Source organism: Pithys albifrons, chromosome 1 (genome assembly GCF_047495875.1).
Source record: "Pithys albifrons albifrons isolate INPA30051 chromosome 1, PitAlb_v1, whole genome shotgun sequence".
In the NCBI taxonomy this organism is placed as follows: domain Eukaryota; kingdom Metazoa; phylum Chordata; class Aves; order Passeriformes; family Thamnophilidae; genus Pithys; species Pithys albifrons.
In genome coordinates, this window is record NC_092458.1 from 21,261,423 (window position 1) to 21,288,873 (window position 27,451).

Below are 27,451 nucleotides of genomic sequence, written 5' to 3' on the forward strand. Positions count from 1 at the left end.
CAATGCAAATGCAAGGAAAGAGTCAGGGACTCCTCATGTTGCTGGGGAGTGCAGCAGCTTTGATTTAAATAACATTTAATTGCCATGGCATCCTTAATCCCATATGCCCATGGTCAATCCTCCAGGGCATGATGCCTGTGTTTTGAAAACACAGCCACAAAGGCTGCATCAACTGACAAACAGACCCATGGGCATTGCTGGTCATCAAAATAACTCACATCTGTAAAGCAGATTTGACTTCTGATAGAAGAGCTAGGTACTGACCTTCCCTACCATTTTATTGTCTCTGGTTTTCTAGATTTAGAGTGTTACTAAGACCAACTAATACTTTCATCCCCATGCCAAATCTGACTACCATTAGGACAGCAAGTACTGGTTACAGTTCTGGCATACATTTTTCAGGAGAAACCCTAAGCTAACCCATGTTCACATCTACACCACCACTCAGACGTGCCAGGACTCAGTGTCCAACACAAAAGGACACCAGACTACCTTGCATCTTCTGGATGCAAAGCAGCAGCAACACTGTCTCTGGCGAATGGGCTTTATATTTTTATCCTTCTGACTTTCCTTAAGGTTGAAAGCATTCAATTTAAAGCACCTCCCTTTGGCAAGCACAAGTCATTACTGAAGAATTACCCTGAAATGCTTCCCCACCCTACCCCTCAATCTACAGAGCAGATATCTCTCATGTACTTCTGATCCAAATTCTTCCCTCTGGGAGGTTTTCCAGAACCCTGACTGTTTTGATTAGGAGAATGTGTTGATAGATGAAATTGGATTTTGTAGCAGAAAAATTAGTTCCTGGTTATAGGAGGATTAATTGCTCCCCCTCTCCTTAACATGTGCCCATTGGTAGGGCTCTCTGCTGGGTATTGAGCATGACAATCTGTTCCTTTGCCTTTCTTTTAAACAAAGAAGGGTTTTTGTTTCATTGATTTCCTGTGCTTTTCCTCTCCTCCTGATTATGGGGGAACTTGGAAAAAAAGAAGGGTGGAGAAAAACTAGAATAGGCTCTGAATGCTTGTAAAGAATGTCTGCACATTTGCTCCTAGTAAAAACCTGCACTCTCCCTGAAGGAGGAGAAAGCTTGCTTCACTCTTCTTTGGGCCAAATACGAAGTCACAGCAGGCAAAATGACCAAAGCAAATAAAGACTGGTACCAGTTTGAACCAAAGACTTCATTCTCTTGGTCAGGTGAAAAGCCTTACAAATGTTTGGGCTTGAGTTGCTATAAAACCTTTCCTTCTGTAGAGAGAGCGCCCTCGGAATTAGCAAACTGGTGTTATTAATAATAAGCATCAGGGGTTTAGAGAAACAAAGGCTGGAGGAGGGGAGGGGGAGCCTTATTTTAGGAAGGGGGCCAAGAAAGACAAGATATTTAGGAGAGGGAAGTATTGACACCCTTCGAATAGAGAAAGTGTCGAATGCCAGCTGCAGAGCTCCTGAAAGAATGAGAGTCTCCGATGCTTTTGTCTCCTTATATGGTAAAATGATAGCGAGGGGTTTCACTAGGCTGAGGAAGGCAGCAGCCTCTTTCCACACAACACTGACTGCAGAGCTGGAATCGGAAGAGCTGCTCTTTGCAGGCAGTAGAAAGCCCCATCTGGCTGTACAGCTCTCCACTGCCAGCAGGCCAGTGTGCTATTTGTTAATGGATGTGATCCCCTGTCCCTGGTCCAGGAGGTGACATTAACTGCCCGCTACTGCTCTGTAAGTAAATATCCCTTTTTTCCCCTTCCCTCTCCACTACCCACATATATTTGAAGGTGTTGCTTTAAACAAAGGGTGCAGAGAGGAGGAGAGGGTTGTTTAATACCCCAGTGCGTTGTTGGGGAAGGATGCAAGGAGAGAGACTGTCGGTCCCCCCTTCTACTGAGTGCACAGGGAGGGGGTGTGAAGAGCAGAAAGACAAATTTCTTATCACAGCAATTACTGCTACGTGTCCGTCAGTAAGGTGACACATCGGGGAGCTGATGAGGCGCTGTGTCCTTTCATGTGTAACTATTTTTAATGACTGTATTGTGCTGCTTGTGTAATCCACTGGGGAGGTGATAAAAAGTAGAAGCCGGGGTCTTAGATTCCTTACACCTCCGTGCACACTCCTGCTGCCGAGCTCAACAAAGGAGCATTTTCGTACTGTAGCAAGAGCAGATGCACATGAAACAAAGGTAGCCTTTCGTCTTTGCAGGCGAACACTGTGAACAGATCGTGTATGGGAAAAAAGGGGAGCCGTCAGCATTGTATTTCTCCTTTTTATGTGGAGAGAATAAATTAGAATACAGATCCCAATTAATAGCTCTGAATTCCTTCTTTTTGCGCTTCTCTCTGTACGCTTGAGTGTGCAGCTACAATAACCCAGGTCCTTACTGTATGCTAACGTGGATTTCTCTGTGTGTGTAATAAAGGAAATACTAACTTTCATTGTCTGCAATAATGGCTGTTCTAAACTTTCTACTTTCTCAAAGGCATATGGCTGTTATTTAGTTGACCTGTATGTTTCAGCTTTGTTGTATACAGAGACATACAGAGTCACAAGAAAGCAAATCTTATAAAAATATATATCCACAAGTCAATCTGTGATTGTTACTTCCCTGACTCCAATCTACAGGTACATTAACTAAGATTAGTAATTGACACTGAAATTGCTAGGGTCAGTAGTTGTAACATTTATTGATGGGTATGCATATTTATATGTGTTCTTAAATGGGAATTGGGCTAAAAGGGACAAGCATAAGGTTGTGTGTTATTAGATATGCAAACATATCCACATGTGAAGAACTGCAACAATGAAGGTTGTCCTTAGGTTTCTGCTATGAACCTTATTTTCATCATTTCACAAATTTATGGGACTTCCTGCTTTCTGACCCAAATCGTCTATGCTTTTTATCAGCCAGACAGTAAACTTTGAAAATGATTGCTTCAGGCATTTGGATATAGAAGAAAAAAAAAGTGTAATTTTTTTATTTTATAAAACTTTCTCTCTGTTTTTTGCACCTTTGCATATATTTGGGAAAGCATACATTCTAATTGCTGCTCTTTAAATAGTGCCTGTGTATATTTTTGACCACATTAGGAGAAAACTTTTAAAAAAAGATATGAGTTGCTATATTGAAAAATCTGTTCCTAACAGGCCATAGTGTCATTATCAAAACCTGACCAGAGCATCAATGAAACTATCTTTTACCCTAGCCATAGCATAGATAATGATCTTTGTCTTGCAAGTCAACACATGGTTGAGGTGAGCAGGGCAGCTGAAAAGACACAAAATGCTATTGTTGAGAAGTCACATTCTTGAAAGTTACCTGGGGTTCCCACCTGACATCTCTATCTGACTAGTACATCTGAGTCTGGGAGATAGACCACTTCTTGTGATCTTTCGAGAAAGCTTAGCAGATCAAGATGGCTAAAGTAGGGATAGAATGTACTTATTTTTGTTCTCACCATTCTGCAAATGTGCTCCCATAGAAATCAGCGGTGCAAGCACCAAATAGCAGCTTCCCTGTGGTTTAGATTGATAGGAAAATATTACTGGTTTTTGTTATTTCATAGCAATGTCTGCGCTGTGTTATATATTGTTTGTCTATGTGAAGCTTCTGCCATAGTCAAGTACAGATAGTGCTCTGTTTCCTACCTATATTACACAGTTTCTTAAAGTCTGAGGATAGCACTTTCCCCGAAATAACATCTTTCCTGTCCATACAGACATCAGCCCTCCCAGATGGCACACGTTGCCTTAGGAAAAAGATCAGAAAACTCCTTTGATCACACACAACACAGTCCATCAGGATCCCATCATGCTTTGAATATCAGGAGCCAAAAAAAATCCCCAAACCCTTGGTGACAAAGTACAACTCCTACAATTATAAGGGTTAGTGACAATTTCTGCTGCATTGCACTGCAAATTCAAGCTTTCATCCCAAAAGAAAGGGCTAAGAAGGGCTGCAAAGACTTATGTTCATGAGTTAGACCTGGTTCAGTTCTCCAGGACATTGAGCCCTGAGCCTGAGAGCCAAGCAACACCTTACCTGCTGATGTCCTCACCTCCTTGCCTTGCCTCGCCTCGCCTCGCAGGGACCAGGACATCCAGAGTTCAGGAAGCATTGGATAAACATTAACACCATCAGCCACAAGCAATGCCTGTTGCTGCTGGCCAGCACACTCACACTCTTTCAAGGTCCCTGAAGACCAGTTACATTCAAGTCTTAGTCTCATTCATGTTTCTCTGATGGATAAATCTGTCCTGAGCATCTTCATACAAACTCTGAATGGTGTATTGTTGCAGGCAATAATTTTCCCTCACTTGGGTACTGCTTCAGAGATTGGGGAATCTCATAATTTGCATTTTTAGACTGATTAATTCTAATGGTGTAATTTTAATATTTCATTTACATATGCACAGTTATTTGTGATGCAGATTCACCCCCAAGTGAGAGTGTGAAATGGCAGGGTGATGACAGGTTTCATGAAAATAAATCTTGGATACATTGACAGTCACTGAAGCATTAACATTTCAACAATATTAATTAGCTATGCATAGAGAGACAATTTGATTAAAAACCACTAGAGTCTTCTTTTAAGGATGATCATCAAAATACTTGTGCCAGGTGAAAAAGTTACAGTCCTAATTTTGTTCTTTGTCACATACCCTTCTGTATTATATTGAATAATATTAACTAGGATGCTGAATGGCTACTGTACATATGGGTAATATGCTGTAAGAGGAATGTAGGTGAGCATAATGCTGACATAAGCATATACATCTCTCCCTTTCACAGCAAATTTTCATTTTTAAAGTTGCATATATATCAACCACACCAGATCAATGTCTATGATATCACTTTTGATGGTGTGAAGTAGTTCTAGACCCTTGGCAAGCACAGGCATAAGGACTCAAAATCCACTGTCCTTTCTTTAAAGTTGTGAGTTGCATAAAGCCGTGAAATACTTCTAAGCATTTGCAGAGATATATTTTGTCACTGCTCTGAAGCACATTTGAGATTAAGAGCAGAAGTGTCTTCAGAGACCAAGATCTCCCCTATGATGAATTCCACCCCTACATACTATGCCATGCATCTCTCCCTGGTGGATTCAATATCTTCCTTCTTCAGTCAGAAAGGAACTTGCCCAGAAAAAGGTCACCTCTACCCATGTCCAAGGCTCTGTGTGTCTTTCTATACTTTCTTCTGTGTCTCTCACAATCACAGGTACTTTGCTTTCTGTGTCCAGTCTCCATCGCTGAACCCCAAACTGGGCCAAACTGGTTTCACCAAGGTACAATCAATCTCTTTTGCTAAGATGTGCCCAGCTGAATGGGTAAACCTCTAAGGCTTACGTGTGATGATTTGTGATGATTTGGAAGGCCAGGGGCATGGCAGCTGAGCAGAGGAGTGTGGATACCTCACAGCGCTGAGGCATTCAATGCAAAAGTACTTTTATAAAGCAGCTGTAAGATGTGTAGTAACTGATGCTCCAAAACACCATGCATGTCAATTATCTCAGACAGAAGGAAACTTTGTGGTCCCAGCTCAGTAAACAGAACCAGAGCTGTACTGCTACAGGCCAGAATAAACAACAAAGGATTCCTCTTCCTCAGAGTCCTCCTAGATTTTCTTACACCCTTTCTATAAGGAAGGAAACAAAAAATGTTTGGGACACTGTTCTGGTTTTGTGCCCTGGAGAGTAGTATGCAGGATTTCAAAAATATAGAATTTGGAAATGTCACTGCATGGTAGCACATGGCATTTCTGTACATTTTTATCTTAGGGTCTAATTTCTCCAAGATTATCAGTGTTCCTGTCAATAAGAAAAAGCAATCCTGTTCTAGAAAAAACCCCTCCATTGGAGTTTAATGTCTGCAGATATTTAGCTTATACATTACTTATGCAGGGTAGGGCCAAAGATAATAATCAGGTTTAATATTTATAATCTTATTCTATTTTTCTCCTCTATCATTTTCTGTTATCTGCTTAAATGCTCTTATTAGAAATCTGAATTTTTATTAATATCAAGTATTTGACCTTCTCTTTGAGCAAGCTTTTGCTTATTCTGCAAAAGAAAGAAGGAAGACAGCTGTTTAAAAAGCCTTTAATATAGAAAATAAGGGCAAGCCTTTCCACTTGAACTGGGCTCTTCCTTGCTGTGGTAGATTTAAAAGTCATTCTCCATGTTATTTCAGTAGACTCCTTTTCTAATTGAAATGTGTTCAGGAATGTTGGTAAGACCATACATCCTGTAGTCATTTCAATGTGAACCTGAGATAATCACAGTGTAAATTGTGTGGGGGACACTTTCAGTGTCAATGCTCACTTCTGTGGTATTTGTTGTTATTACCACTGGTTCTCACTCTACCACTGCTAGAATGACTCTAAACTGGAGCAGATCTTTATTGGCTGCCAAACTCAATAAACCACACAGAAACCACAAGTGGAGTGCTCTGTCTCCACTACTGGAACAGGGGTTACTTTAGCCAGATGCATGAGGAACTTTAACAAATGAGAAACATTTTCTGTTTGGGTGTTTTATTATTTATATTCTGTAAAGGAAAACAGTCTTAAACAGCACACTATCCACTTTCCAAGTCATGATAAGCTGACTGTGCAATCCAGACAGGAACCAGGTATGCTTTGGTTATCTGCACATGTTAATGCAGTCTGTCTTCTCAGAAAATTGCTCTAAAGTACTTAAAAAGGCACATTGGAATGTTATACCATAGGCAAAATAAGTCAGCCATTTCCAAGGAAGCCGAGTCCTTGGAAAAACCTAACTGTGATTTTGAAGAGTATTTTAAAGTACCTTTAAAAAGTCCATTAAAAATTTAACTTTTTTTTTAAATAGCTTTTATGATTTGGCATGTAAAGGTCTGATTGGGATATTTAGGAAGAGGTGACTTTACTTGGAACCTATTTTTAGTTGGGTTTTGTTATTACTGTTTTTGGTTTTTTTCAAATGTCAAATGGCTTTTGCTGGAGAGCTTCTAAGAGAACTGTGAATATCTACTCTGAAATTAAAACTTTCAGAAGCAGCAATGAACACTTCTGTAACAGGACTTCTAATATTCTAACTTTGATGTGGACACTGCTAAAGCAGTCTAGGCTTGTTAACAGAGAGAGCAATGACATATCATAAGGCCTTTGATTTATTCAAGATAGGGTGCCAAATTCTTATGATGGTCTTCCTTCAGGATTGGTCTTATGGACTGGTTTGAAAAAGGGCATAGGTCTTTGAAGAGTGGTTTGCTGTTGCTGCAATGAGATAATAGATAATGAATGCGGCAAGAGTGTCTGAATTACAGGAAAATAGTCACCACTTGCAAGGAAGACCAGCTTAGTTTGAACTGCTAGTTAATAGTTGTAAATAAATCTTTGCATTTTAGCCTTTGGAACATTAACATAAATTGTATCCAAATGCTCTAGACCTGAATGGCTCATGCCTCTAGAGCTGCCAGACACAAATCTTTCTTTCTATGGGGATGGGAAATAAACAGATAGAAAATTCTCCATGTGCACAGTTCTGAAAAAATAGTCAAGTGGGAGAAATGTGCGTACACCTTGAAGGAACACCTTTTGTTTCCTGAGTAGGTGGTGACAGAACATCCTTCTCTAGGAGCACAGGCAGAGCCCTAGTATTATTCTCCTAATTAAGGTCAGCAGGAAGACCCCATTCAGCATCTACAGGGATGATTTCTGTGTCTCCAGATACTGTTCCAAGAGATCAGAACCTCACTGAATAAACTAAACAACTCCTACATGTTTTAGACAGTTTGCCTTGGCTTCTTTCTCTCTCTCTCTTGGGCATGTGCATCTGCACCTCTCAGTGTCCAACACCCTCTAAAAAGGGTTGAAATAAGAGACACACAGAATATCACCTATTAGGCTTGCAGGCCCTGGTTAAAAAAAAAACAGGCAAGTTCTGCTTTTTCAGTAGTCAGTAGTGTCATGAGATGGGGAACACTGGCTGATTTCTTAAAGACGAGTCATAATTTTTATGAGATAATATAATAATTTTAGCAATTACTGATAATAAAATGAGACTAAGCCAACAGGAGAAGAGGAAAAAACATGGATTTTTAGGTCGGTTTACTAATTTTTTTTTTTTTAATTTTTCTGCCAATTCTTAACTCTTCCTGGAAGACACAGTGTAGGTAGTGCTAACATTTGGCATAAGCTGTAACTTCTCTTCTGGGCATGCAACAGAAAGGTCTTTTTCTTGTGTAGATGTACTTGTTATGTCTGATGTTGTAGGAGGCAGACTGCAAGGCCGAAAAAAATCAATTTCTCCTTCATGTTAATGTTGAGAGCAACCTGAAAAAGCCTAAGAGAGATTACTGCAATAACATCTACAGACCTTGTTGTGCCACAAAGAGGTGTAATAATGATGAGGATCTGGCCCACAAAGCTTTATAGTCAACAAGTGTCAAACACAAGTGGAAGAACTAGATCAATGGCAAGGAGGTTGGTAATTTGTGTCCATCCAGAACTGTACAAGTCTTCTATTTTTTTGGTGTTTTTTTTTCCCTTAAAGTCCAAAACAGTGCATAAAGCCTGTAACAAGCTAAGCATGAGGGGTTTTTTATATAACAGGACTGACAATGTAAAGGACCATGTGTACAGTGACAGGCAAAACCATTGCTCAATACGATTTTGCATTTCTTCATTGTAAGACAACAGTGACATGATTTGATTGAAATTCTTGTTACTACTTAGTAGACAGGCCCCATGATTACTTTTCGTTTAATTCTCTCCAGAGCAGAAAAAAAAACCCCAAAAAAAAAACAAAAAAACCCCAAACAAAAAAAAAACCACAAAAACAAAACAAAACAAAAAAAACCACCAACAAAAACACTTGCACACTATCCTCAAAATATCATGAACCTGAATTCCTAAAGTTGAGAGATATTGGATACAAAATTGGTTCCGGATCCAAGAAAAGTTTCACGTAACTAAAACCAAAACACAGATCTGGGAAACCTTTCTTTCTTGTTTTTCGATTTCACAAATCTCTGGGGTTGTTCCTTGAATCCCATGTAGAGCTGTCCCTGTAGTTTCTTCATAGAGCAGTCTTGATCCATAAATCTGTTCAGGACATAGAAACGAGGGCCGCCTCTCCCTCTTAAGGGTGAGGGGAACAATCTACTGCGGCAATCTTAGAGAACATTTAACAAAACTAGATCTCTTTCAGAGTAGTCAGGCAAATGCCCAGGTATTTTCTGAAATAGGGGCAATGATTACTAAATAATTGTTATGTTATTGCACTAGTATATAAATTATTAAATAAATATATTACACAATGCTTGCCTCTGCTCCTGTGAAATGCACCCAGAAGACAATAGAGGACTCAAGAAGGACCCTCCTGTGACCAAGAGACAGGAACATCCACGTCTAAGGGAATAGTCCTTCTTCCAGTCACAATGCATTTCTATATTTTACATTTAGCTGTTTTGAATGAAGGACAGAAATGGTATAAACCTGTAAAGGAATCACAGTCTATAGTTTTTGCTTTTACACATCTTCACTGAAGAGAAATTTTTCACTCTTTAGTATCACACATCTAATTCAGGGCTAGAAAGAGCTAACTCTGCAGAAAAGCAACAAATGCAAGTTCATAAGTGGTTTTGGCTCATTCTTTAACTTAGCAATAATGGGCATTAAATGTACAACTGAATACTATCATTTGGGAAAAAAATCTAATGAGGTCTGATAAAAAGTACAGATTCCTGTCTTAAATACAGAATATTTGAACAAAGCTATCACTTCTCTCAGACTTTGTCATACATCTACACATGTGATAGAATGTACATTGGTTTGACTCCATTCACTTTACTGAAATTATTCCATGAAGAAAGTTAAGGCCTATCTAGTTATTTCATGGGAAATTTAAAGCATGTTATATAGGTTAGGTGTGTAAACAGGCTCTAAACAGAGAGGAAAATAAATCCACCATCCTCTTTTAAAGACTGCATCTACACTTCAAGATAAGACTAACTTGTTGGAAGCAGTTGTTAAGGAAATATCCTTCTGTACTGTCCCTGGTCTCTTGCCTTTGACTTCATTTCTAGTTACTGCTGTTGGAGATGGGCTAGAAGGGAGCTCTGGGTAGTCACTGCACTTGTCTCTCTAGGATGTATTCTAACTTTCCATCTTCTATTATCAGTCCCCATGAGTCTCTCTGCTCCTTAAAGATGGACACCTAACATGCTACCAGCTCCCCTTTGGGATAATAAAGTTAAATCAGCTCCTAGAGCATCTTTAAGGTCAAAGACGTTGGACTGCTACTCATTCTGGGTTCTCAGTAGTGCAGATGACCACCTGTCAGGATTTTTCCTCCAAGCATATTTTGAGGTTTGGTAGTTTGTCTCTCTTTTTTAATTGTTACTTTTAGTTCAAAGGCTTTCCAGAACCTGAGCCATCACTTACTTACTGCACACATACAAACCATTCACTCACGCTTCAGTCTGTACTGGTCACCACACAATTCAACAATTGACCAACCATAAAAAAAATAGCCATCAAAACAAAACAAAATTTGACCATTCAGAGTGCTGTAAAACCTAAATCACATCCCAGCTACAGGGAATGAAAGCTAACACTAAAAACTTAAATCCTGGATGAGAACTCAGGATTTCAGAATGCCCTGTGGGTGGCTCCCACTGCCAGAAGGAGAAGACAAATTCCAGAACTGAGCAACCTGTGCCAAGAACACTAAGCAAGTAACAACTTTTTGTTTAAAAATGAGAGCTGAAATTGGCAAAAGGACTGCAACTGCTGTAAATGTCACTTGTGCGTGAAAGACAGAGGTAGCCACTTAAGCCATTAGTACTAAAAACATATAAAGATTTATAGGTCAAATGTAGCTGAAAGAGGAGATGAGGCCTGACAGACAGTGAAAAGTATGCAGTCCAGGTGGTGTGCACTTTCCATTTGGGAAATTTCCTTTCCTAAGCAGGAAGCTATGCCCTGCTCCAGCTGTAACCTCCAAACAGATTTCAGGTGCAACACATGCTGCAAGCCTCAGGTTAAAAAAGAAGTTGATGACTGTAATGAAACCCAAAATAATTTGTTCCAGGCAATAATTAATATTCATGTGGTTAATCAAAGGCATTTGTGTCATCGTTGTTTGTGTGTGCATCCAGGAAAGGATAGAGACATAACAAGACCAGAGGAGCAAACAGCAGTTTCTCCTAATTCAGACAAGCTGTTGCATCCTATGCAGTTTCTTTCACTTGCTTTTCCCTTCCATAATCATTTTTTGATATTTGTCTAAGCCAGGGCATCTAGCTCCCTTCTGTGACCCAGTGCAATGCAGTGTTTGGACAACTCAGTCAGTTACATCAGAGAAGAATCAGATATACAATCACCCACCATCCCTACACCTCCTGCTGTTAACAGTGCCCGTGTTCCCATGCATGAGGAACCATGAAGGGTTGGTGTCTGCGTGCAGGGGAATGATTGCCAAACACTGGCTTACTGAGAATGCAAAGAAGGAAGGTGCAGAAGCACATAACAGTGGTGCCTGAGAGCCTGTGCATGACTAAAGTCTAATAGCAATGCAAACCTTTGTCTTGCCTTATGCAGGAGATGTTTCTGAAGATTAGCTGGCTCATCCTATTAATGTATGTGTCTCCAACCACCCTCTTCAGAAACACCTTCTTTCTTTGAAACTGTTGGTCAAATCCCATTTGCAAATCCCACGGGAATTCAGACTCAGGGTTTACTCCTCCCTCTTGTCCCTAACACTAGCTCTGGTCAAAGACAGGTCAGTGGATGGCTGAAGTAGATGGGCTATTATCATTGCCCTGCACTGCAGAATTTATAGTCCAGTTTCTTCCCATTGTGTTCATTTATTTGACTGAAAGTTGGATTAAAACTGAGGCACAATGTGATAAAAACTGATAAACCTTCCCTGGGGGATTGGGTTGAGTGTAGGTCAGTCTGACATGTGCCCGTTTCTGTCTTCCTGACAGGATAGCTGGACTCCAGACATCAACATGACTGAGCGCTTTGACTGCCACTACTGCAAAGAGTCCCTGTTTGGTAATAAGTACATCCTGAAGGAGGACAGCCCTTACTGTGTGAAATGCTATGAAAACCTTTATTCCAACACCTGCGAGGAATGCAAAAAACCTATTGGCGCTGACTGCAAGGTATGCTGGATTTGTCTTGTTACAGAAATCTTGACAGAGCAGCCTGAGCACAGAGTTTTGAGTCCTGGAAGGATCCAGATTTACAGCTACAGTTTCTTTCAGTGGGAAAACATGTTTTCTGGGCTCCTGTATCTGCTTTTTATCACTTCTTTTGGGAAACCCTTCTTTACCAGACATGGTAATAGAAATGCCTTCCTGTAAGGCATAGAGTGATCTGATGTAAGAAGTAGTCTCTAACTCATTAGGACAGTCTGCACACAGGGCCAGCTGAGATCTGGAAGGGTGGTAGAAGCAGATTTTGCCTACCTTTGGGTCAGAAGGAGCTAATACACTGCTGGATTTCCAGTGACCGTAATTCTGTGGTCATCAAGAGACAAGGCATGCTGAGGAAAAGTTGCCAACTTGGGGAACACAAAAATCTAGCTAGCACTGACCCAAGTAATAAATCAGATAGAGTTAGAAAAATTAGTGTTTAAAATATGAATGGTGATAGAGTCTAACTAGAGATTGGAAAGGACAGAGAAGAGACCTTGCTTGCTTGAGCTGTGCACTGCTGCACCACGTGAAAACACTTACCTGGTACAAATAAGGTGTGACCAGCTGCATTTCTTTTAAGTTAGCTAAAACAACTGGAGTTCGTGCCAGTTTCACCCTGACTGAATGAAAAGAGATGAGCCATGCAGTGAAGTGTCTGTTGGACTTCATCTGATAGACATCCTTATTACACAAAATTGACCTATTCAAAGTCAGGCAAGAGTTTCACTGACAGGGTGAGATTGCAGTAGAACTGCAATTTGTATTGCATGACCATAGGATTCTTGACAGACACAAGGATACCTGACACTTGATCTCCTACATTGCTGATCCATACCTCTAGAAGCACCAATTAATTCCTATTAGTGATATTACCACTCAATCACTAGTTCAGAGACAGAAAAATATATGCTTACTCAGACTGAGAAAACTAAATATCTTGTATCTTCCAAATAGATCTAACCCACGCTATTGGCAAATCAGTAGGAAAGTCCTTTTCAGAAGCCTTAAAAAGGTGAGAACCTTTCACTGTCAAGACAGGGAACTGGCAACAGTCTGTAAGAGGGTATAAAATTGCCAGTTTTCCTACAGCTCATAAATATTCAGATTAGAGAAGAGATACAGCTGGCCTTGCCTGACCTGAAAAGCAAAGTATTTCTGTCCCATTCCAGAATGTGCTTTAGTTTTAAGGTCTCTTTCTAATCCCCTGAGAAGACATTTCCATGTGTTGATATTCAAGAATTTAAAAACTTGGACTGGCTTCAACAAAAATGTGGTCAAAGTATTCAGGCATTAATCAGGCTGAACTTTTCAACCCAGAATTATGGATTTAGGGAGTGTGGGTGTTATCTGATATACTACTTTTCTTTACTTTTAAGCAAGACACACTCTAATAGCAGATAGAAGGGGAAAAAAAAGGCCCCTTAGTCTGCAATCTAAGAATATTTTTTTATATATATAAAGAAACAGAACTATATGTGGAAAACACAACTACGAGATAGTAAATATTTATTTCTTAAAGTGCTATGAAGCGTACCAGAAACTAGCGTGTCCTTTTTTGTTTCTGTGACTGCTGTTTGTTCCTGTCCATGCTTTATGCTGTAACTTTTGAACCTGTTGACCAATTTTAACCAAATTCTGACAGAGGGATAAAAATTGAAACTTAAATTGCTGCAAGTTTTTTGAATAAAAACCCAAGTATTCGGATAGCAAAAGAGATCCTATGGAGGTTCCCACTGAAAAAAAATTGGAGTATTTTTTTAATGACAGTAATAGCTGCTAGAAAACACATTTGTGAGTGCCTTTACAAGTGCCTCACCCACAAGATAAGTTTCAGACCAAGTGTGTGCACTGTACAACTGAGCATAATTCAGCTGCAAAACACAGAGTCATAAAAAAAAAATCAGACTTCTACTTCTCATTAAATTGTATGCATGCATAGGTATACAAACATGTAAGAAACATACACACAAAAAGACATAAATGTATGTATTTTTCTATATATGTTTTTACACATTTCATTTACTTTTTCATCTGAACAAAGAAGATAAATTGTATTGTGTTTGGGAATGAAACCAGCATGCTTACTGTATGTACAAAACAGATTCCACATCTGTTTGTATGTTCTAACATAACCTACGATTGTAAATTCTGAAACAAAAACCTAATGGACAGTGTTATCAGAAAAGGTCACGTCTGGGTCTCCACATCTGGCAGGCGTGCCCATGCTTATACTCACATTACAACCTGAAAAGCTCCATATAGCTCTCACCTAAGAGCTGCTTTGGCAAGTCTCTTCTTGGCCACTGTTGTGTCTCTACACTGAGAAAAGCTGCACTTAGAACCAGGTGCTCTTAATTTCCCTCTTTCCAGCCCTCCCAATTAAAAATAACCTTCCTAGAACTGACAGGGTTAAACCAAAGTAAAACAGGTGCTGACAGGAGGATAGCCAGGTCTCTGTCTTTGAACTATTGTAGTGAATCAGCACTGGTGCACAGCATCAATTCACCTGAGTTGAACTTAAACCTGCTCAGACACTAGTAATACTCCAATTCTGACAGCACTGGCCTCTGAGAGAATGAAATTCATGCCAGATTTTTCCACTGTGTTTCAGCTATGGCACCGAGGGCCCACAAGGTGATATGATGAATAGAAGCTTTCCTTGAATTCAAAACAGGGGAGAAATTGCTTTACTGTGTTTCTAGTTTTTATGGTAATTTATGTGTAGCGGTGAATGTAACTGAGTAATAACTAATTTGTTCTTTATTTTAAAATTTTTTCCACCAAAAAATCCTGAAATGATAACCTGCCTGAATGACACCTTTGGACTTCGGCCATTTCATTAACTGTAAACAATTCTAGCTGATGTTTATGAAACTTTCACAGACAGATTAAAAGCTTTACATATTGAGTGGTAGAAGGCACTGGCAGGCAGCAGAAAAACATGATGCCATTTCTCTCACAGCTATTATACATTATCCATATGCCAACAGTTGTTAGCATAAATTTACTTTTTCTAAAAAAAAGTCAATTTGTTGCATATGTGCCAGGTGAACACTCACCACACCTATGGTTTCATGCTTCTTTCTGGACACCCATCCATTCTGTTCCCATGTGCTTAACTGCTGAAGCATGACTTTTGGTTGACTTTGGCTTTTTTAATACTTTCTTTGCAGATCTTATGGTATAGAAACCATTGCAAATAGAGGAAATACCTACAGTAATCCAGTGTTTAATGCAGTCCACAAGTTGGCCTTGGCAAGTAGGAAGGAGTGAAAACTTTCTCTGCAAAATGCAAGAATTAAATTATAAGTGAATTGTGAGATAAAGCTACTGAGACAGCACACAGGCCAAAAATGTGTCAAAAGGGTCAGTCTTACCTAAACCAAACAAAAAAATAAAACCTCTGGTAATGCAAATCAGGAAAGGGATAAAATAATTTCTTTTCTTATTTTTAATATTTAAACCTTTTCCTGACTTACAACACTTTCTCAGTGTGTTACTGAACTTCAGACTAGTTGTAAAGTGGAATGGTAAAAGAGGCAGATACCTTACTGTCTTCTCATACGCTTAAGGGGCTGGGTCTGGCACAGTATCACTTGTTTTTACCTTTACTCAACATGCTTTTGATAGTATGTGCCCGTCTAACATACTGAAGTGTTTTGCTACAGGGTGTGCATGGTGTATGGTCTGGCAGCATTTTGTTGGTGTACCCTGTTTGCTCTGCTGAACCTTCTGAAAAGAGCATTGTGGCAGGCAAAAAAGCCTAATGTAGACTTCTTTCATGAGCAACATATACAGTTACTCCACTAGTAATAAGCTCTCCAATTTCCTTCTTCCTGTTGGGTCATGGCTGAAAGCCAGTTGAGGAGAGATGGTAACGCATAATGGTCTCAGTTTACTTAGACTTAAAAAAGCCAGATAGAAGACAAAATAAATGCAGGGTATGGGGAACTTTAAGCTTAACCCAGTCACCTGGTAACTTTAGTCTTGAGGGTCTTCTAGTTTTTTGGGGGTTTTTAAAAATACTTTTCCAGTTTTAAAAAAGTCACCTTGCAGTCTTATCCAGCCATGCTGGAGCAAAACTACACAGAAATATGGAGAAGCTGTAAAACGTGATCTTGCCAATGATAAAAGTGATTTTGTCAAAGGTTTTTTTTGTGACGTAATGAAAATGGGAGAAAATAAAATTACTTTAAAAAGCACATAATGGCTTTTCAAAGCCATAAGTTTTGCATGACAGGAACTCTAAAAAGTTTTGGATACAAATAGTATGTGTCTCAAGTTTTGCTTGCACCACATTCTTACAGTCAACTGAGTGTGTATGAAAGACCTCCATTTGGTTCACTCTCTGATGTCTATTTGAGAAACGTTCATCATTCATTTGGTTGTGTCAAGGAACCCTGAGCTGAAATTTTCAGCTGAGGCTGATTCTGAGATCAGGCTGAGAAAAGAGTGCATTCAAATCTGACTAGTTTCAGGGATTGCTACTTTGGTTAATTTTTCATCTTCAAATGAAACCGTTCCAGGGAAGAATTATTTCCCATATTCAGAAGAAATGTCACTGAGAAAAGTGTTAAAAATTCTCCCTCTAGATACTGCTACAGGATTTATTACAGCTTAGCAGAGATAGGTATTGTCCTCCTTCCTTTTTCTTTTTAATAGAAGCACATCTGGAACTGGCTTGGTGCTGTCTGCACTTCAGCTGCAAAATGCTTGCACAGGGCAGAGCACGTAGAACTTAACAAAGGACCAGCCCAACATTCAGACAAGCTTGAAGTCAGTTTTGTGCATGCAACTTCTCCAGTGTAGAATCTCCTCCAGAGCAATACATCCCCAGCTTATGGGCAAGCAAAAGGTTCCGGCAATATACACAAAAAACTTAAGTAGACCAAACCTCCTTTTCAGTGACTTTATTACACTGACTTAAGAACAATCATGATGCCTAAATGGTTTTTCAGTACCTTGGGCTTCCTTGCTTTCAGATTTGACAGATTCAGAGAAAGACAGTGGTATCCATTTAATTAGTCTAATATTCTGCTGCACGTGTGTCAAAGTCAGACATCTTAGACTATCCCTACATTCAATGACAATACCTGTTAGAGTAATCCAAAGTACCTAAGATTATTCAATCCACTCTTTATCTTTGGTGCTTCTTGATGTAGGTGTGCTGCATCACTGTGCTATGATGAAATATCTGCCACTTTTACCTACCCATCTACTCCTGATATAATCTGCCGTCATAACTGAGTCAGGGGTCAAATCTTGCACATTGACACCTAATCTTTGTCTTCATTACTTCTCCTCTAAAAGGCTTGCACCTTCTCCAGGGTATAATTTCATTGATAAAGTAAACAGACATCAGCACATGAATTTTGGAGATAAAAAATAGCCTGCAGAAAATTGCTAAAAAAGGAGGAAGGCAGCAAGTGGGGGAAAAGAATTGAACACATCATGTTGCAAGAGAAAGAAAACCAGATCTGTTGCCATTCTACTTTCTAGCAGGCAAATTTCACCTTTTGGAAAAAACTCTTGGCTGTATATTGTATTTTTCCTGTTGAAAGTATGATCTGAGATCAGATTTATGCTATTGAACTTCATTTAAGGAGAAAAAAACGTAAATATCTTCCAAACAAATTTGTTTTCAATTTGCTATTAGAAAATATTAAAACTTTACTGTGGGAAATTTGTGCTGTTTCAAAAGGAATTTGCTGAAATGAACAGATGAACTCAATAAACAGATGTCTGGAAGCTGTAAAGTTGGAGTCTTAGATCTTTTATCACAGAGTGCAATCTCAGAGATGAAAGACACATTGGTACCAATTGTTATTCATAATGATTTAAGAAATTTAGGTGAGTAGTGCAGATGTCTAAAGAAAAATGCTTAATTGCATGGTCAGTTTGTGACTTAAATTACTATATTTTAACAAGCTACTACATATCAGCTGAGCTAGATGAAACTATTTCAGTGTTTCCTGTGAGCTATTTATGAGACCAAGGCTCCTGAAGACATAATGTGTTGTTACTTTAAGTTAACCCAAATCCACAGTTTCTTTTGTTTGCGCTGAGCTAAGATTACACTTTTGGAGTTACCTGTGACTGTAGTGACTTACACAGAGCAGCTTTGGCCAGAATAGGTACAAACACTTTGTAATGCTTTACACAGATAAAAACCTCTGATATTCTACAACTTGTTCTTTTCCTTCAGTTAACCAGATTAGTTCAGTGCCTGCAATAAGTATGTAGTGGATCTTCAGCTAGAAACTGAGAACTTACTTCTGCTCCATTCATGACAGGACTGGCCAATCACACTCCCAACCCAAACTGAAGTCTACGCATTTTGGGGTAGACAGCTTTTCTTGTAATTATCCAAGCTCCATTTTGTTTGAAATTAAAAGACACTGTTCAAGAGTTACATGACTAGGCCACCTTAATTTAAATTTTAAGAAGCGCAATCCATTTCTCTACGCCACAATTTCAGAAGGATTGAGTTTTTTTCAAATAATAAAAGAACTGCTGTAGAGGGTATTTTAAATACTTATATGCTCACACTAATCGCTTGGCCAGTATTCTGGATCACTGGATGCAAGTACAACAGTGATCTCACATCTTTCAGTCCGATCCACATCTAAAATAAAGGTAGACCAGAACACAAGAGTCAGTAAAAATTTGTTGTAGTGAAAAAACCCCAAAGAGATCAGATCTATTCCACCCTTGGCATAAATCTGTTGAACTGAAAAAATACCAATAGCAACTGGTAAAAGGATTTCTGTTCAGGAGTGAATATATATGAAAACACCTAGAAATCAGCAATAGTTAAGACAACAAGGGGAAAGCTATCATACCTATAAGTCTAAAGTTTTAATCTGACTCAGTAGCAGGGCTTTATTCTCAAAGAAAATATCTAAATAAAGTTAGTTGTTCCTCTGCCACATACAAAAAATATTACCTTGAACAGAAAAAAGCTCAGTAGTTGTCATGAGCTCTTCTTGGTTATCACAGCAAAATAAGTCCACCTTCATTGAAACACTTTTTCTTGAACTGCGCAAATTAGCCCCAGTTCATGATTGCTGTTCTGATTTTGATGTGTTTGCATTCTCCAACCTTCCAGTTGTACAAACTGTTCATTCCACTTACTTTGTGGTTTTGTATTTCTACAGGATCTATCTTACAAGGACCGCCACTGGCATGAAACCTGCTTCCACTGCTTCCAGTGCAAGAATTCATTGGTGGACAAGCCTTTTGCCGCAAAAGAGGAACATCTGCTTTGTACTGACTGCTACTCCAATGAGTACTCTTCCAAATGTAACGAGTGCAAGAAGACTATTATGCCAGGTTAGGATGCTCACTTTTTGGACTAAGAAAAGATTAGGCTAAACAGCAACATTTGTGACTGATGTTTTTCCTTGACTATTTCTGCTAAGCCATGGTGAACTCTGAAAAATACAATTGGTGGTACATTCTAAGCCATTTCCTTGATCAGAACATGTAATATTCATAATGGCTCATGGTAGAACTTTTATTCACATGAAATGGATATCTCTTGAAAGTTAGTGTTTATTTTGCTTAGCATTTTTATTAATGGGATTTATATTTTTTTATGGCAGTATTCATTAAAAGGCTTTTGATGTCTGGAAAAATAATATTGATCTTTCCATCCAATCCCAACTTTCTATGCTGTGTTGATTGACTTCCACTTCTTGAAAACTGGAAACAGCTTGCAGATTTAACAACTTAGTTAATTAAAAATTTAGCTTTCTAACTAATTACTCTAAAGTTATCTTCTCTTAGAAAAAAAACGAAAAACTGGTCAAAGTGCTTCTGAGGTCTTTCTTGAGCACAAAGATACAAAAAAAAAGGAAAGAGCTATTTTCTTTTTCAACATGAAATGTGATGTCATAGTAATAGATAGCTAAAACCTCATCTGCTCATGTCAATACTATAGCATTTTGTGATGATTTGAGGGCTTTAAAGTGGAAGACCTCTCAGTGAGAAATAAAATATTAAAATGCAATTTGAAGAATCCTCATACATGCTCCATTATGATTACTAGTTACTTTGTCAGCTGGTTCTGATACTGGTCATCTTAGACAAAAGTAGAAAACCACAACAATTGCTCCTAAGATATAAAAATGAGGGCTTGATGATGAAGTAGGACTTACAACTAGAAGCCACAGCAATATTTAAAATCAGATGACCCTCTGTATTTATGATTGAGTTTATTCCATGTGCCCCTGTTTACATGGCAGTAAAAACTGACATGTTTGGGAATAGCCAGTGCTAGCTTTAAAACTGGAACTCACTACATAACACAGCAAAGTCTACTTGCAGTCCAGAAAACAAATCATATCCTGAGCTGCATCAAAAGCAGTGTGGTCAGCAGGTCAAGGGAGGTAATTCTGCCCCTCTGCTTTGCTCTTGTGAGACCCCACCTGGAGTACTGCATCCAGCCCTGGGATCCACAACATAAGAAGGACATGGACCTGTTGTAGCAGGTCCAGAGGAGTGCCATGAAGAGGATTGGAGCAACTCTCCTATGAAGACATGCTGAGAGAGTTGGGACTGTTCAGCCCAAAGAAGAAAAGGCTCTGGGGAGACCTGCTTGCAGTCTTTCAATACCTTAGAGAGGGCCAAGAACAAAGATAAGGACAAACTTTTCAGTAGGTCCTGTTGTGATAGGACAAGGTGTAATGGTTTTAAACTAAAAGAGGATCAATTTAGATTAGATATAAGGAAGAAGTCTTTAACAAAGGAGGTAGTGAAACACTTGAACAGGTTGCCTAGAGTTGGTGGATGCCCCATCCCTGGAAACATTCAAGATCAGTTTGGATGGGTATCTGAGCAACTTGATAGAGTTGAAGATGTCCTTGATCACTGCATGGGGGTTGGACTAGATGACCTTTGAAGGTCTCTTTCAACTAAGACTATTCTATGATTCCATAATTGCATATGTATATAAGATTGTTCATCATTTTCACATCCCATGATCAGTTATTTATCCAATGGATTTCTTTCAGTCTATTGGGCCAGCTATATATTGATATGTAGTAATTGAAGCAACCCAGAGAATCCCATCTTCTCTTATAATCTGAAAGAAAGAAATCATTTTTTTAAGCTTTACAACCACCCACTGGTCTTTATCTTCTTACTCAGAATAGCTGAGATGTCACCACATTCGGAGACCAGTACCCCCAGCATGTCTTCTCTTCTTACACAGCACACCATGTTAGTACAGGAGCTACACCAGAGGAATACGATAACCAATAGAAGTATAAGTTATTTTGAAAGAACCAGCAAGTCATTGGATACCATTTGTGGAGAATATTAATGCTACACTTGCCCTTTGCTTTGCTCGACTAAATGTACCAGCACAGAGAGGGCATAATTCTTAGAATGGAACAGAAATATTCAAGCATGTAAGCATCAGGCAGTAAGATAATTAACAGTTCACTTATTACTGCTGCAAGTAAATTGTTTTTAAAAAACCACCACCAAATAAATCCTGAATTATGCCTTTGGGCAGAATTTAATGAGACCATAAAAGAAAAAGAAGAAAAATGTGCAACTAGTAAAGAAAGATGAATTAATGCCTGAGAAGGGGAAAATGGCAAAACATCACCCTGCAGTACTAGGGGTGGGGAGAGCTGGCATTAAAGGCATTAGTGTGGTTCTTCATCATTAGCCAACACAATCAGCTTGTCAGTCTACCAAGCATTTGACATCATGTTTGTTGTTGCAGGCTTCAAGAATGATGCATAACTGTAGGAACAACATTTGTTTGTTTATCCTTCTGGCCAGTATAAAATATTCTGACTCAAACTGGTACATGGGAAATTATGCAGTGTACAAAGACATTTGTCCATACAATGGGGTATCTCCAGTTTCCTGGAAAGGCTCAGAGTCCACCAGCCATACAGTGGACTGAATCTGCAACGCCCAGTATCTGAACCCTAAAACTTGATTCTAGAGAATCACACTCATTTTCTAGCTCCCAGGCTTTCTAAGCCACCTTTCTGTTATTCATTAAAAGGCTTCTAAAGATTTTCCTCTCTTTCACATTGTAACTATGTTTACAATATAACCGGAGACAGAGAGAAAACTTCTTTCTTACTGAAAGTCTCAGGAGACAGGAAAACATTTTAGGTGTTGCTGAGATGGAAACAATTGCAAATTTATAGTAGACCTCAATGAGGCCAGGAAAAAGACCACAGAGCAGATATTAAATAGTTCTTTGTCTCAGACAGTGACTATACTTTACTGGGAAAGGGAAGTAAGACGCTTGCCAGGAATTGGATGCCCCATCCCTGGCAGTGTTCAAGGCCAGGCTGGATGGGGCTTTAAATAACATGATCTCGTAAGATGTGCCCCTGTCCATGGCAGGGGTTTGGAGACAGATGATCTTTAAGGCCCCTTTCTACCCAAACCATGCTGATTCCATAATTATCCAGGTATCTTGCTGGTATCTGAAAAAGAAACAAACCCAGACTTGAAATGAATGAAGTCAATCTTTAATGAAGAATGGCCTTACCTTCACTCAGCACTAACAACAGCTTTTATTGGTGTGTCTTCAATTCCTCAGAATCTTTGTGTGCATAAAATTCATTATTAGCTCAATAGTACCACAAAAAGGTTTTTTAAGCCATCATGATTAACAATAAATGTTTCTCTTCTTCACAGGAGAACCACTTGCCATCCAAAAACTTAAAATGGTACCCCAAACTATGCAAAGCTGGTAGGAACATGAAATAGCCTCTAGCTCATAGCTGCACTGATTATTGACTGACAGCCAGCTGGCAAACAAGAGATACAGTTTACAATCACTTCATCCAGGAGAAATTCAGTTGGTGCTCTGGTCTCATTACAGGTACTCGGAAGATGGAATACAAGGGCAACAGCTGGCATGAGACCTGCTTTATCTGCTACCGCTGCCAACAGCCTATTGGGACAAAGAGTTTCATCCCTAAGGACCATCAAAACTTCTGTGTACCCTGCTATGAAAAGCAGTTTGCCATGCAGTGTGTCCAGTGCAAGAAGGTAATGCTCTTATGTTACCTGAAACCTGGGGGATTGAAGTCCATCCCATTTTATGCCCAAAGAGATAGGATATCTCCTTTTAGTGTGTGTGTTCAGAATCAACTGATTTTGAGATGATTTCAGTTCCCATCCTGCAGCAGCATGGCATTTGCTACAAAGAGCTTAAACACTCCTTAATATTGAAAGCATGCAGAGGATATATGAAAAAACCCTAAACAAAATAAAAAACCAGCAACAAATAAACAACAACAACAACAAAATAAATCAAAATAAAAAATAACCTCATTCCAATATAATCCATCATATATCACACACCTAAACATTTCAGATGGAAGGATGGAAGGAAGATGAGTTGACACAGATAATTATTTTTAATGTTCTAATGATGTTCAAGACAGAGATAAGATTTACATGGAGAAAATGCTGCTCCTGAAATAAACACTAGTTTAACATTGTTGGCTAAGGGCCTTTTATTTGTGAATTTCCTAACTTGTATACACAGACACTGAAAATAATTTTAGAATTCTTTCCTAAAGAGACTCATCATTTTGGAACTAAAAAATCCCAGTTTCGTATGGATATATGCATTGGCAAAGACAATCAAAACAATGGCTATATCCACAATAATTTTTCTAGTCCACTGCCACTTTTTCCTCTCCCTTCATGCTCTGCACCACTTGTGCCAGACTTTCTCCCACACATGCTACCTACTTATTTTGCCCTTCCAGTCAAACAAAGCTGCAGTCTGGTCAGACATACAAGCTGGCCAGAAACAACTGCCTCTTTGCTGCTGCACAGGCAGAACAAAACCGTAAAGGCTAATTTTTTCTTTCAGCATCTTACCAGAAATCTTCCTAATTACGTCTACTACCTCCTATCCATACATCTGTTTTCTGGAGCTTCTAAGAGTTTCAAATCTTAAAAACTTTGCTTAGTGTTCAATTTTAACCACATTTGAGAACAGGTTCAAAAAGATAGATAGATAGATAGATAGATAGATAGATAGATAGATAGATAGATAGATAGATAGATAGATAGATAAAGCACCATGATCACATATAGACCTGATTCTCAGGGAATTTTACTTTAGTGAAGAAAGGAAGAAAATTTAAATTGTCTACTTTTACAGCCTTTGTAGGAATACTCAAAGGATAAAAAAAAAATCAGTCTGTTTAAATCAAGGGAGCTGTTTTTTAGGCAACGACTTGTAAGAGAAACCTCCTGACAAAGTCTGGAGAAGCACAAAGTAAAGATTTCAGATAAAATATGAAATAAAACAGTCTTTGCCAAAGAAAGTAAGAAGGAAGTTGAAACACATAAGGGAGTCATTTAACCATGAAGAAAGGGACAGGTAAAGGAACAGTGATGAGAAAAATTCTATCACATGCATATGAAAAGCAACACACAAATAATTGCTAGAATAACAAATAGGACAATTGAAAGTAAGGTTTTACGGCGTGTGGAGAATAAAGTATTTTTACTACGGGTCTTGTTAGTATAAATTAGGAATTTATAATAAATCACTTGCATGATTTTCTCAAGATCAACTTTCACCCACAAAAACCTCATCACACTTCCTCTCTACCAAATCAAGAGACAAACCTGCCACCCCTAAGGAAACACATTCTGTCTTACTTTTCCTAAAACAGGCTATCACTACAGGAGGTGTAACTTACCGGGAGCAGCCATGGCATAAGGAGTGTTTCGTTTGCACTGGATGCAAGAAGCAATTGTCTGGACAACGCTTTACCTCCAAGGATGAGTTTGCATACTGCTTGAGCTGCTTCTGCAACCTCTATGCCAAAAAGTGTGCTGGGTGTACAAATCCTATTAGTGGTAGGTCTCTCATGGCTGGTGCCTTTATATTTTGTGGGAGGCTTGTGTTTTGGGTTTTTTTTTAGTTTGGTTGGTTGGGGTTTTTTCCAATGAACTGCTTCTAATATTAAAAATGATTCAATAATTTTTTCTGAATAACTTGAATGATTGAAGACAATATATAATTCAAGATACGTGAAATTATATACTTATGATACCTTTCCAGTGCCTAACAAAAAGAAATGGAAGAGACCCTTAAATTGAAGTTTCCTTCTTTTCACCTGATTTTCATGTAACATAGTGGATGCACATTAACAGACTTATGCTTATAGTGGGATATGCATGTTTTGTACACTGTCCCACTTGTGTTCATTAGAGGGATCAGTGACCTCAGCAACAATAGTCTCTTCACCAGCAGAAAGTGTCTAACTGGCTTATACTTCATGCTGTAGCAGAGCACATTTCTTCCCTTCCTTCTTGGGACATCAACTGAGAAGTCACAGTTTTTAGATGACACTTTCCAATGCACACATAAGGAAGGGAGCAACTGATTAGAACTTTACTATGAAGCCATTAGCCTTTAGCAGTAAGATCCATATAGTCCAAAACTGAAATCTGAGTTACACCTGGAACATGGATTACATAGTTTCTAGAAAAGCCAGTGTATATCCCCACAGGTACCGTTTTATGTTCATATGAAAGAGACATTTCTTTTTTGAATATTGCAGTCCTTTCTATCATATGTTGGTTTTTTTAAAATGTTGCTACTAAATGCAAAACTAAAGAAAAAACTCTCTCATCAGGTAAGAAATATGCCAATTAAATCTTTTCACCGTTTTCCAATGCATCATATTCCAAAAGTTCATAATTTCTGAGGTTAAGCAAAAGACAATTACTACTACAAGACATTTGTCCCTCTTTTCTTTCTTGTACAATTTCAGTATCCTTTATGATAACCTCCATAGCTTCAAACTCTAGAATACTTCTTTCACTTTACTAACCTGCTGCTTTTCTTGAGGCACTCTTCCTTCAGAGCTATGAATCAAGTCATGACACAACCCGACAGACTTTTTTAATAATCTAAATGCATTTTAGTAAACAAAATATAACTTACTCAGACACCATAAAACACTCTGTAAAAAACTGAGAATTCTGTTTGGTGGCAGATGCTTTCCTTTCCTTTTCTTCATCTCAGTGCCATCCCCTGAAAGTTAATTTCTGCCATTTTCCCCAGTTATAATAGCCTCACTCACTAACTTAGCTGAAAGAAACAGAAGTATTTGGGGATGAAAATAATAGTTGCTACAGAACAGGAGTTGCAAAGTTAGCACAGTAACAAATGGATTTGTCACAATGGCATATTTTCATTACTCTGTGCTGGATCTCCATATCACTGAGGGAAGTCTGCATCACTTGGTGGCTGATGTGCTATCCTTCTCTTCTAACAGAATGCTTTTGGTTTTCCATCAGGACTTGGAGGAACCAAGTACATCTCCTTTGAAGAACGGCAGTGGCATAATGATTGCTTTAATTGCAAGAAGTGCTCTCTTTCACTGGTGGGTCGTGGATTTCTCACAGAAAGGGATGACATCCTTTGCCCTGAATGTGGGAAGGATATTTAAAGCTCAAACTAAGAGGTGAGGAAGAAGGGAGGAAAGCCGTGCTTGCAAAATAGTCTGAAACACACGGATGTTCAGAACTAGCTTTGCCATTCTGTGTCTCACTGTACTATTAACAGTACTTAACCTTTTTCATTATACTCTCCAAGTCTGGAGGGAAAACAACTTGAATATCTCTAGTAGCAGTGTTGGTGTTTCTACAGCTAGAAAAAGCTAATGCAAAGTGTAAAACCATTTGGCTGTTTTTGACATTACATACTATTTTTCATGTTTGTTTCTTTTTTCCTTCCACTGAATATTCCAGTTACAAGTAAGTGATACTGTTCAAGGATTACAATGGCCACACACACTACATTCATAGGTGGTTACTTAGGGTGAAACCTTCAGGCCACTGAAATCAACAGCAACCACCATTCAATTCCAGTGTGGTGATGGTCTCACCCCAGTGTTCTTGAGCTATGTGACTAGTGTGTGCTGTCAAATCTGTAGAAAGACTGCAAAGGTAGAGTATGTTTCAATGTACAGGGATTTGTGCCATGCCATAAAGAGATCATGACAAAACAGTTGAAGTGGGAGTGCTTCATAACAGGTACATTTTATTGCATGACTAGCTGATCATTGTGTGAAGTACAAGTTCTGATTGACAGTGTCAGTATTTCAGTTACTTATTACACTGCATATCGTATTTTTCAAAATAAAATCATTTAAAACAAAATTGTGATTGTGATTTAATTCTATATACGTATTTACAAGCAAAATGTTCTCAGTCTGAAGAAACACATTACATATAAATACAACCCTTTTTGTA

The 27,451-nt window shown here is 38.7% G+C and overlaps 1 protein-coding gene across 2 annotated transcripts; it reads left to right on the forward strand.

The window, feature by feature from the left end:
* The first annotated feature begins 1,517 nt into the window (after window positions 1–1,517).
* Window positions 1,518–27,348, forward strand: FHL2 (four and a half LIM domains 2). Of its 2 annotated transcripts, none has more exons than XM_071569856.1 (6): window positions 1,518–1,713; window positions 11,963–12,142; window positions 19,336–19,510; window positions 23,040–23,209; window positions 24,859–25,045; window positions 26,495–27,348. In XM_071569856.1, the coding sequence occupies exons 2-6, from the start codon at window positions 11,987–11,989 to the stop codon at window positions 26,644–26,646; spliced, it is 840 nt and encodes a 279-aa protein (XP_071425957.1). In that variant the 5' UTR covers window positions 1,518–1,713; window positions 11,963–11,986; the 3' UTR covers window positions 26,647–27,348. The 2 variants fall into 2 exon arrangements, with proteins under 2 accessions (XP_071425957.1, XP_071425968.1); XM_071569867.1 differs by having other exon boundaries at window positions 11,968–12,142.
* Window positions 27,349–27,451: the final 103 nt, after the last annotated feature.

Excerpts from the sequence above, each read along its gene's own strand:
- FHL2 (XM_071569856.1), top strand. The coding sequence starts at position 11,987 with ATGACTGAGCGCTTTGACTGCCACTACTGCAAAGAGTCCCTGTTTGGT. Across the intron at positions 12,143-19,335 it reads CTATTGGCGCTGACTGCAAG|GATCTATCTTACAAGGACCG; the intron begins GTATGCTGGATT and ends GTATTTCTACAG. Across the intron at positions 25,046-26,494 it reads GTGTACAAATCCTATTAGTG|GACTTGGAGGAACCAAGTAC; the intron begins GTAGGTCTCTCA and ends GTTTTCCATCAG.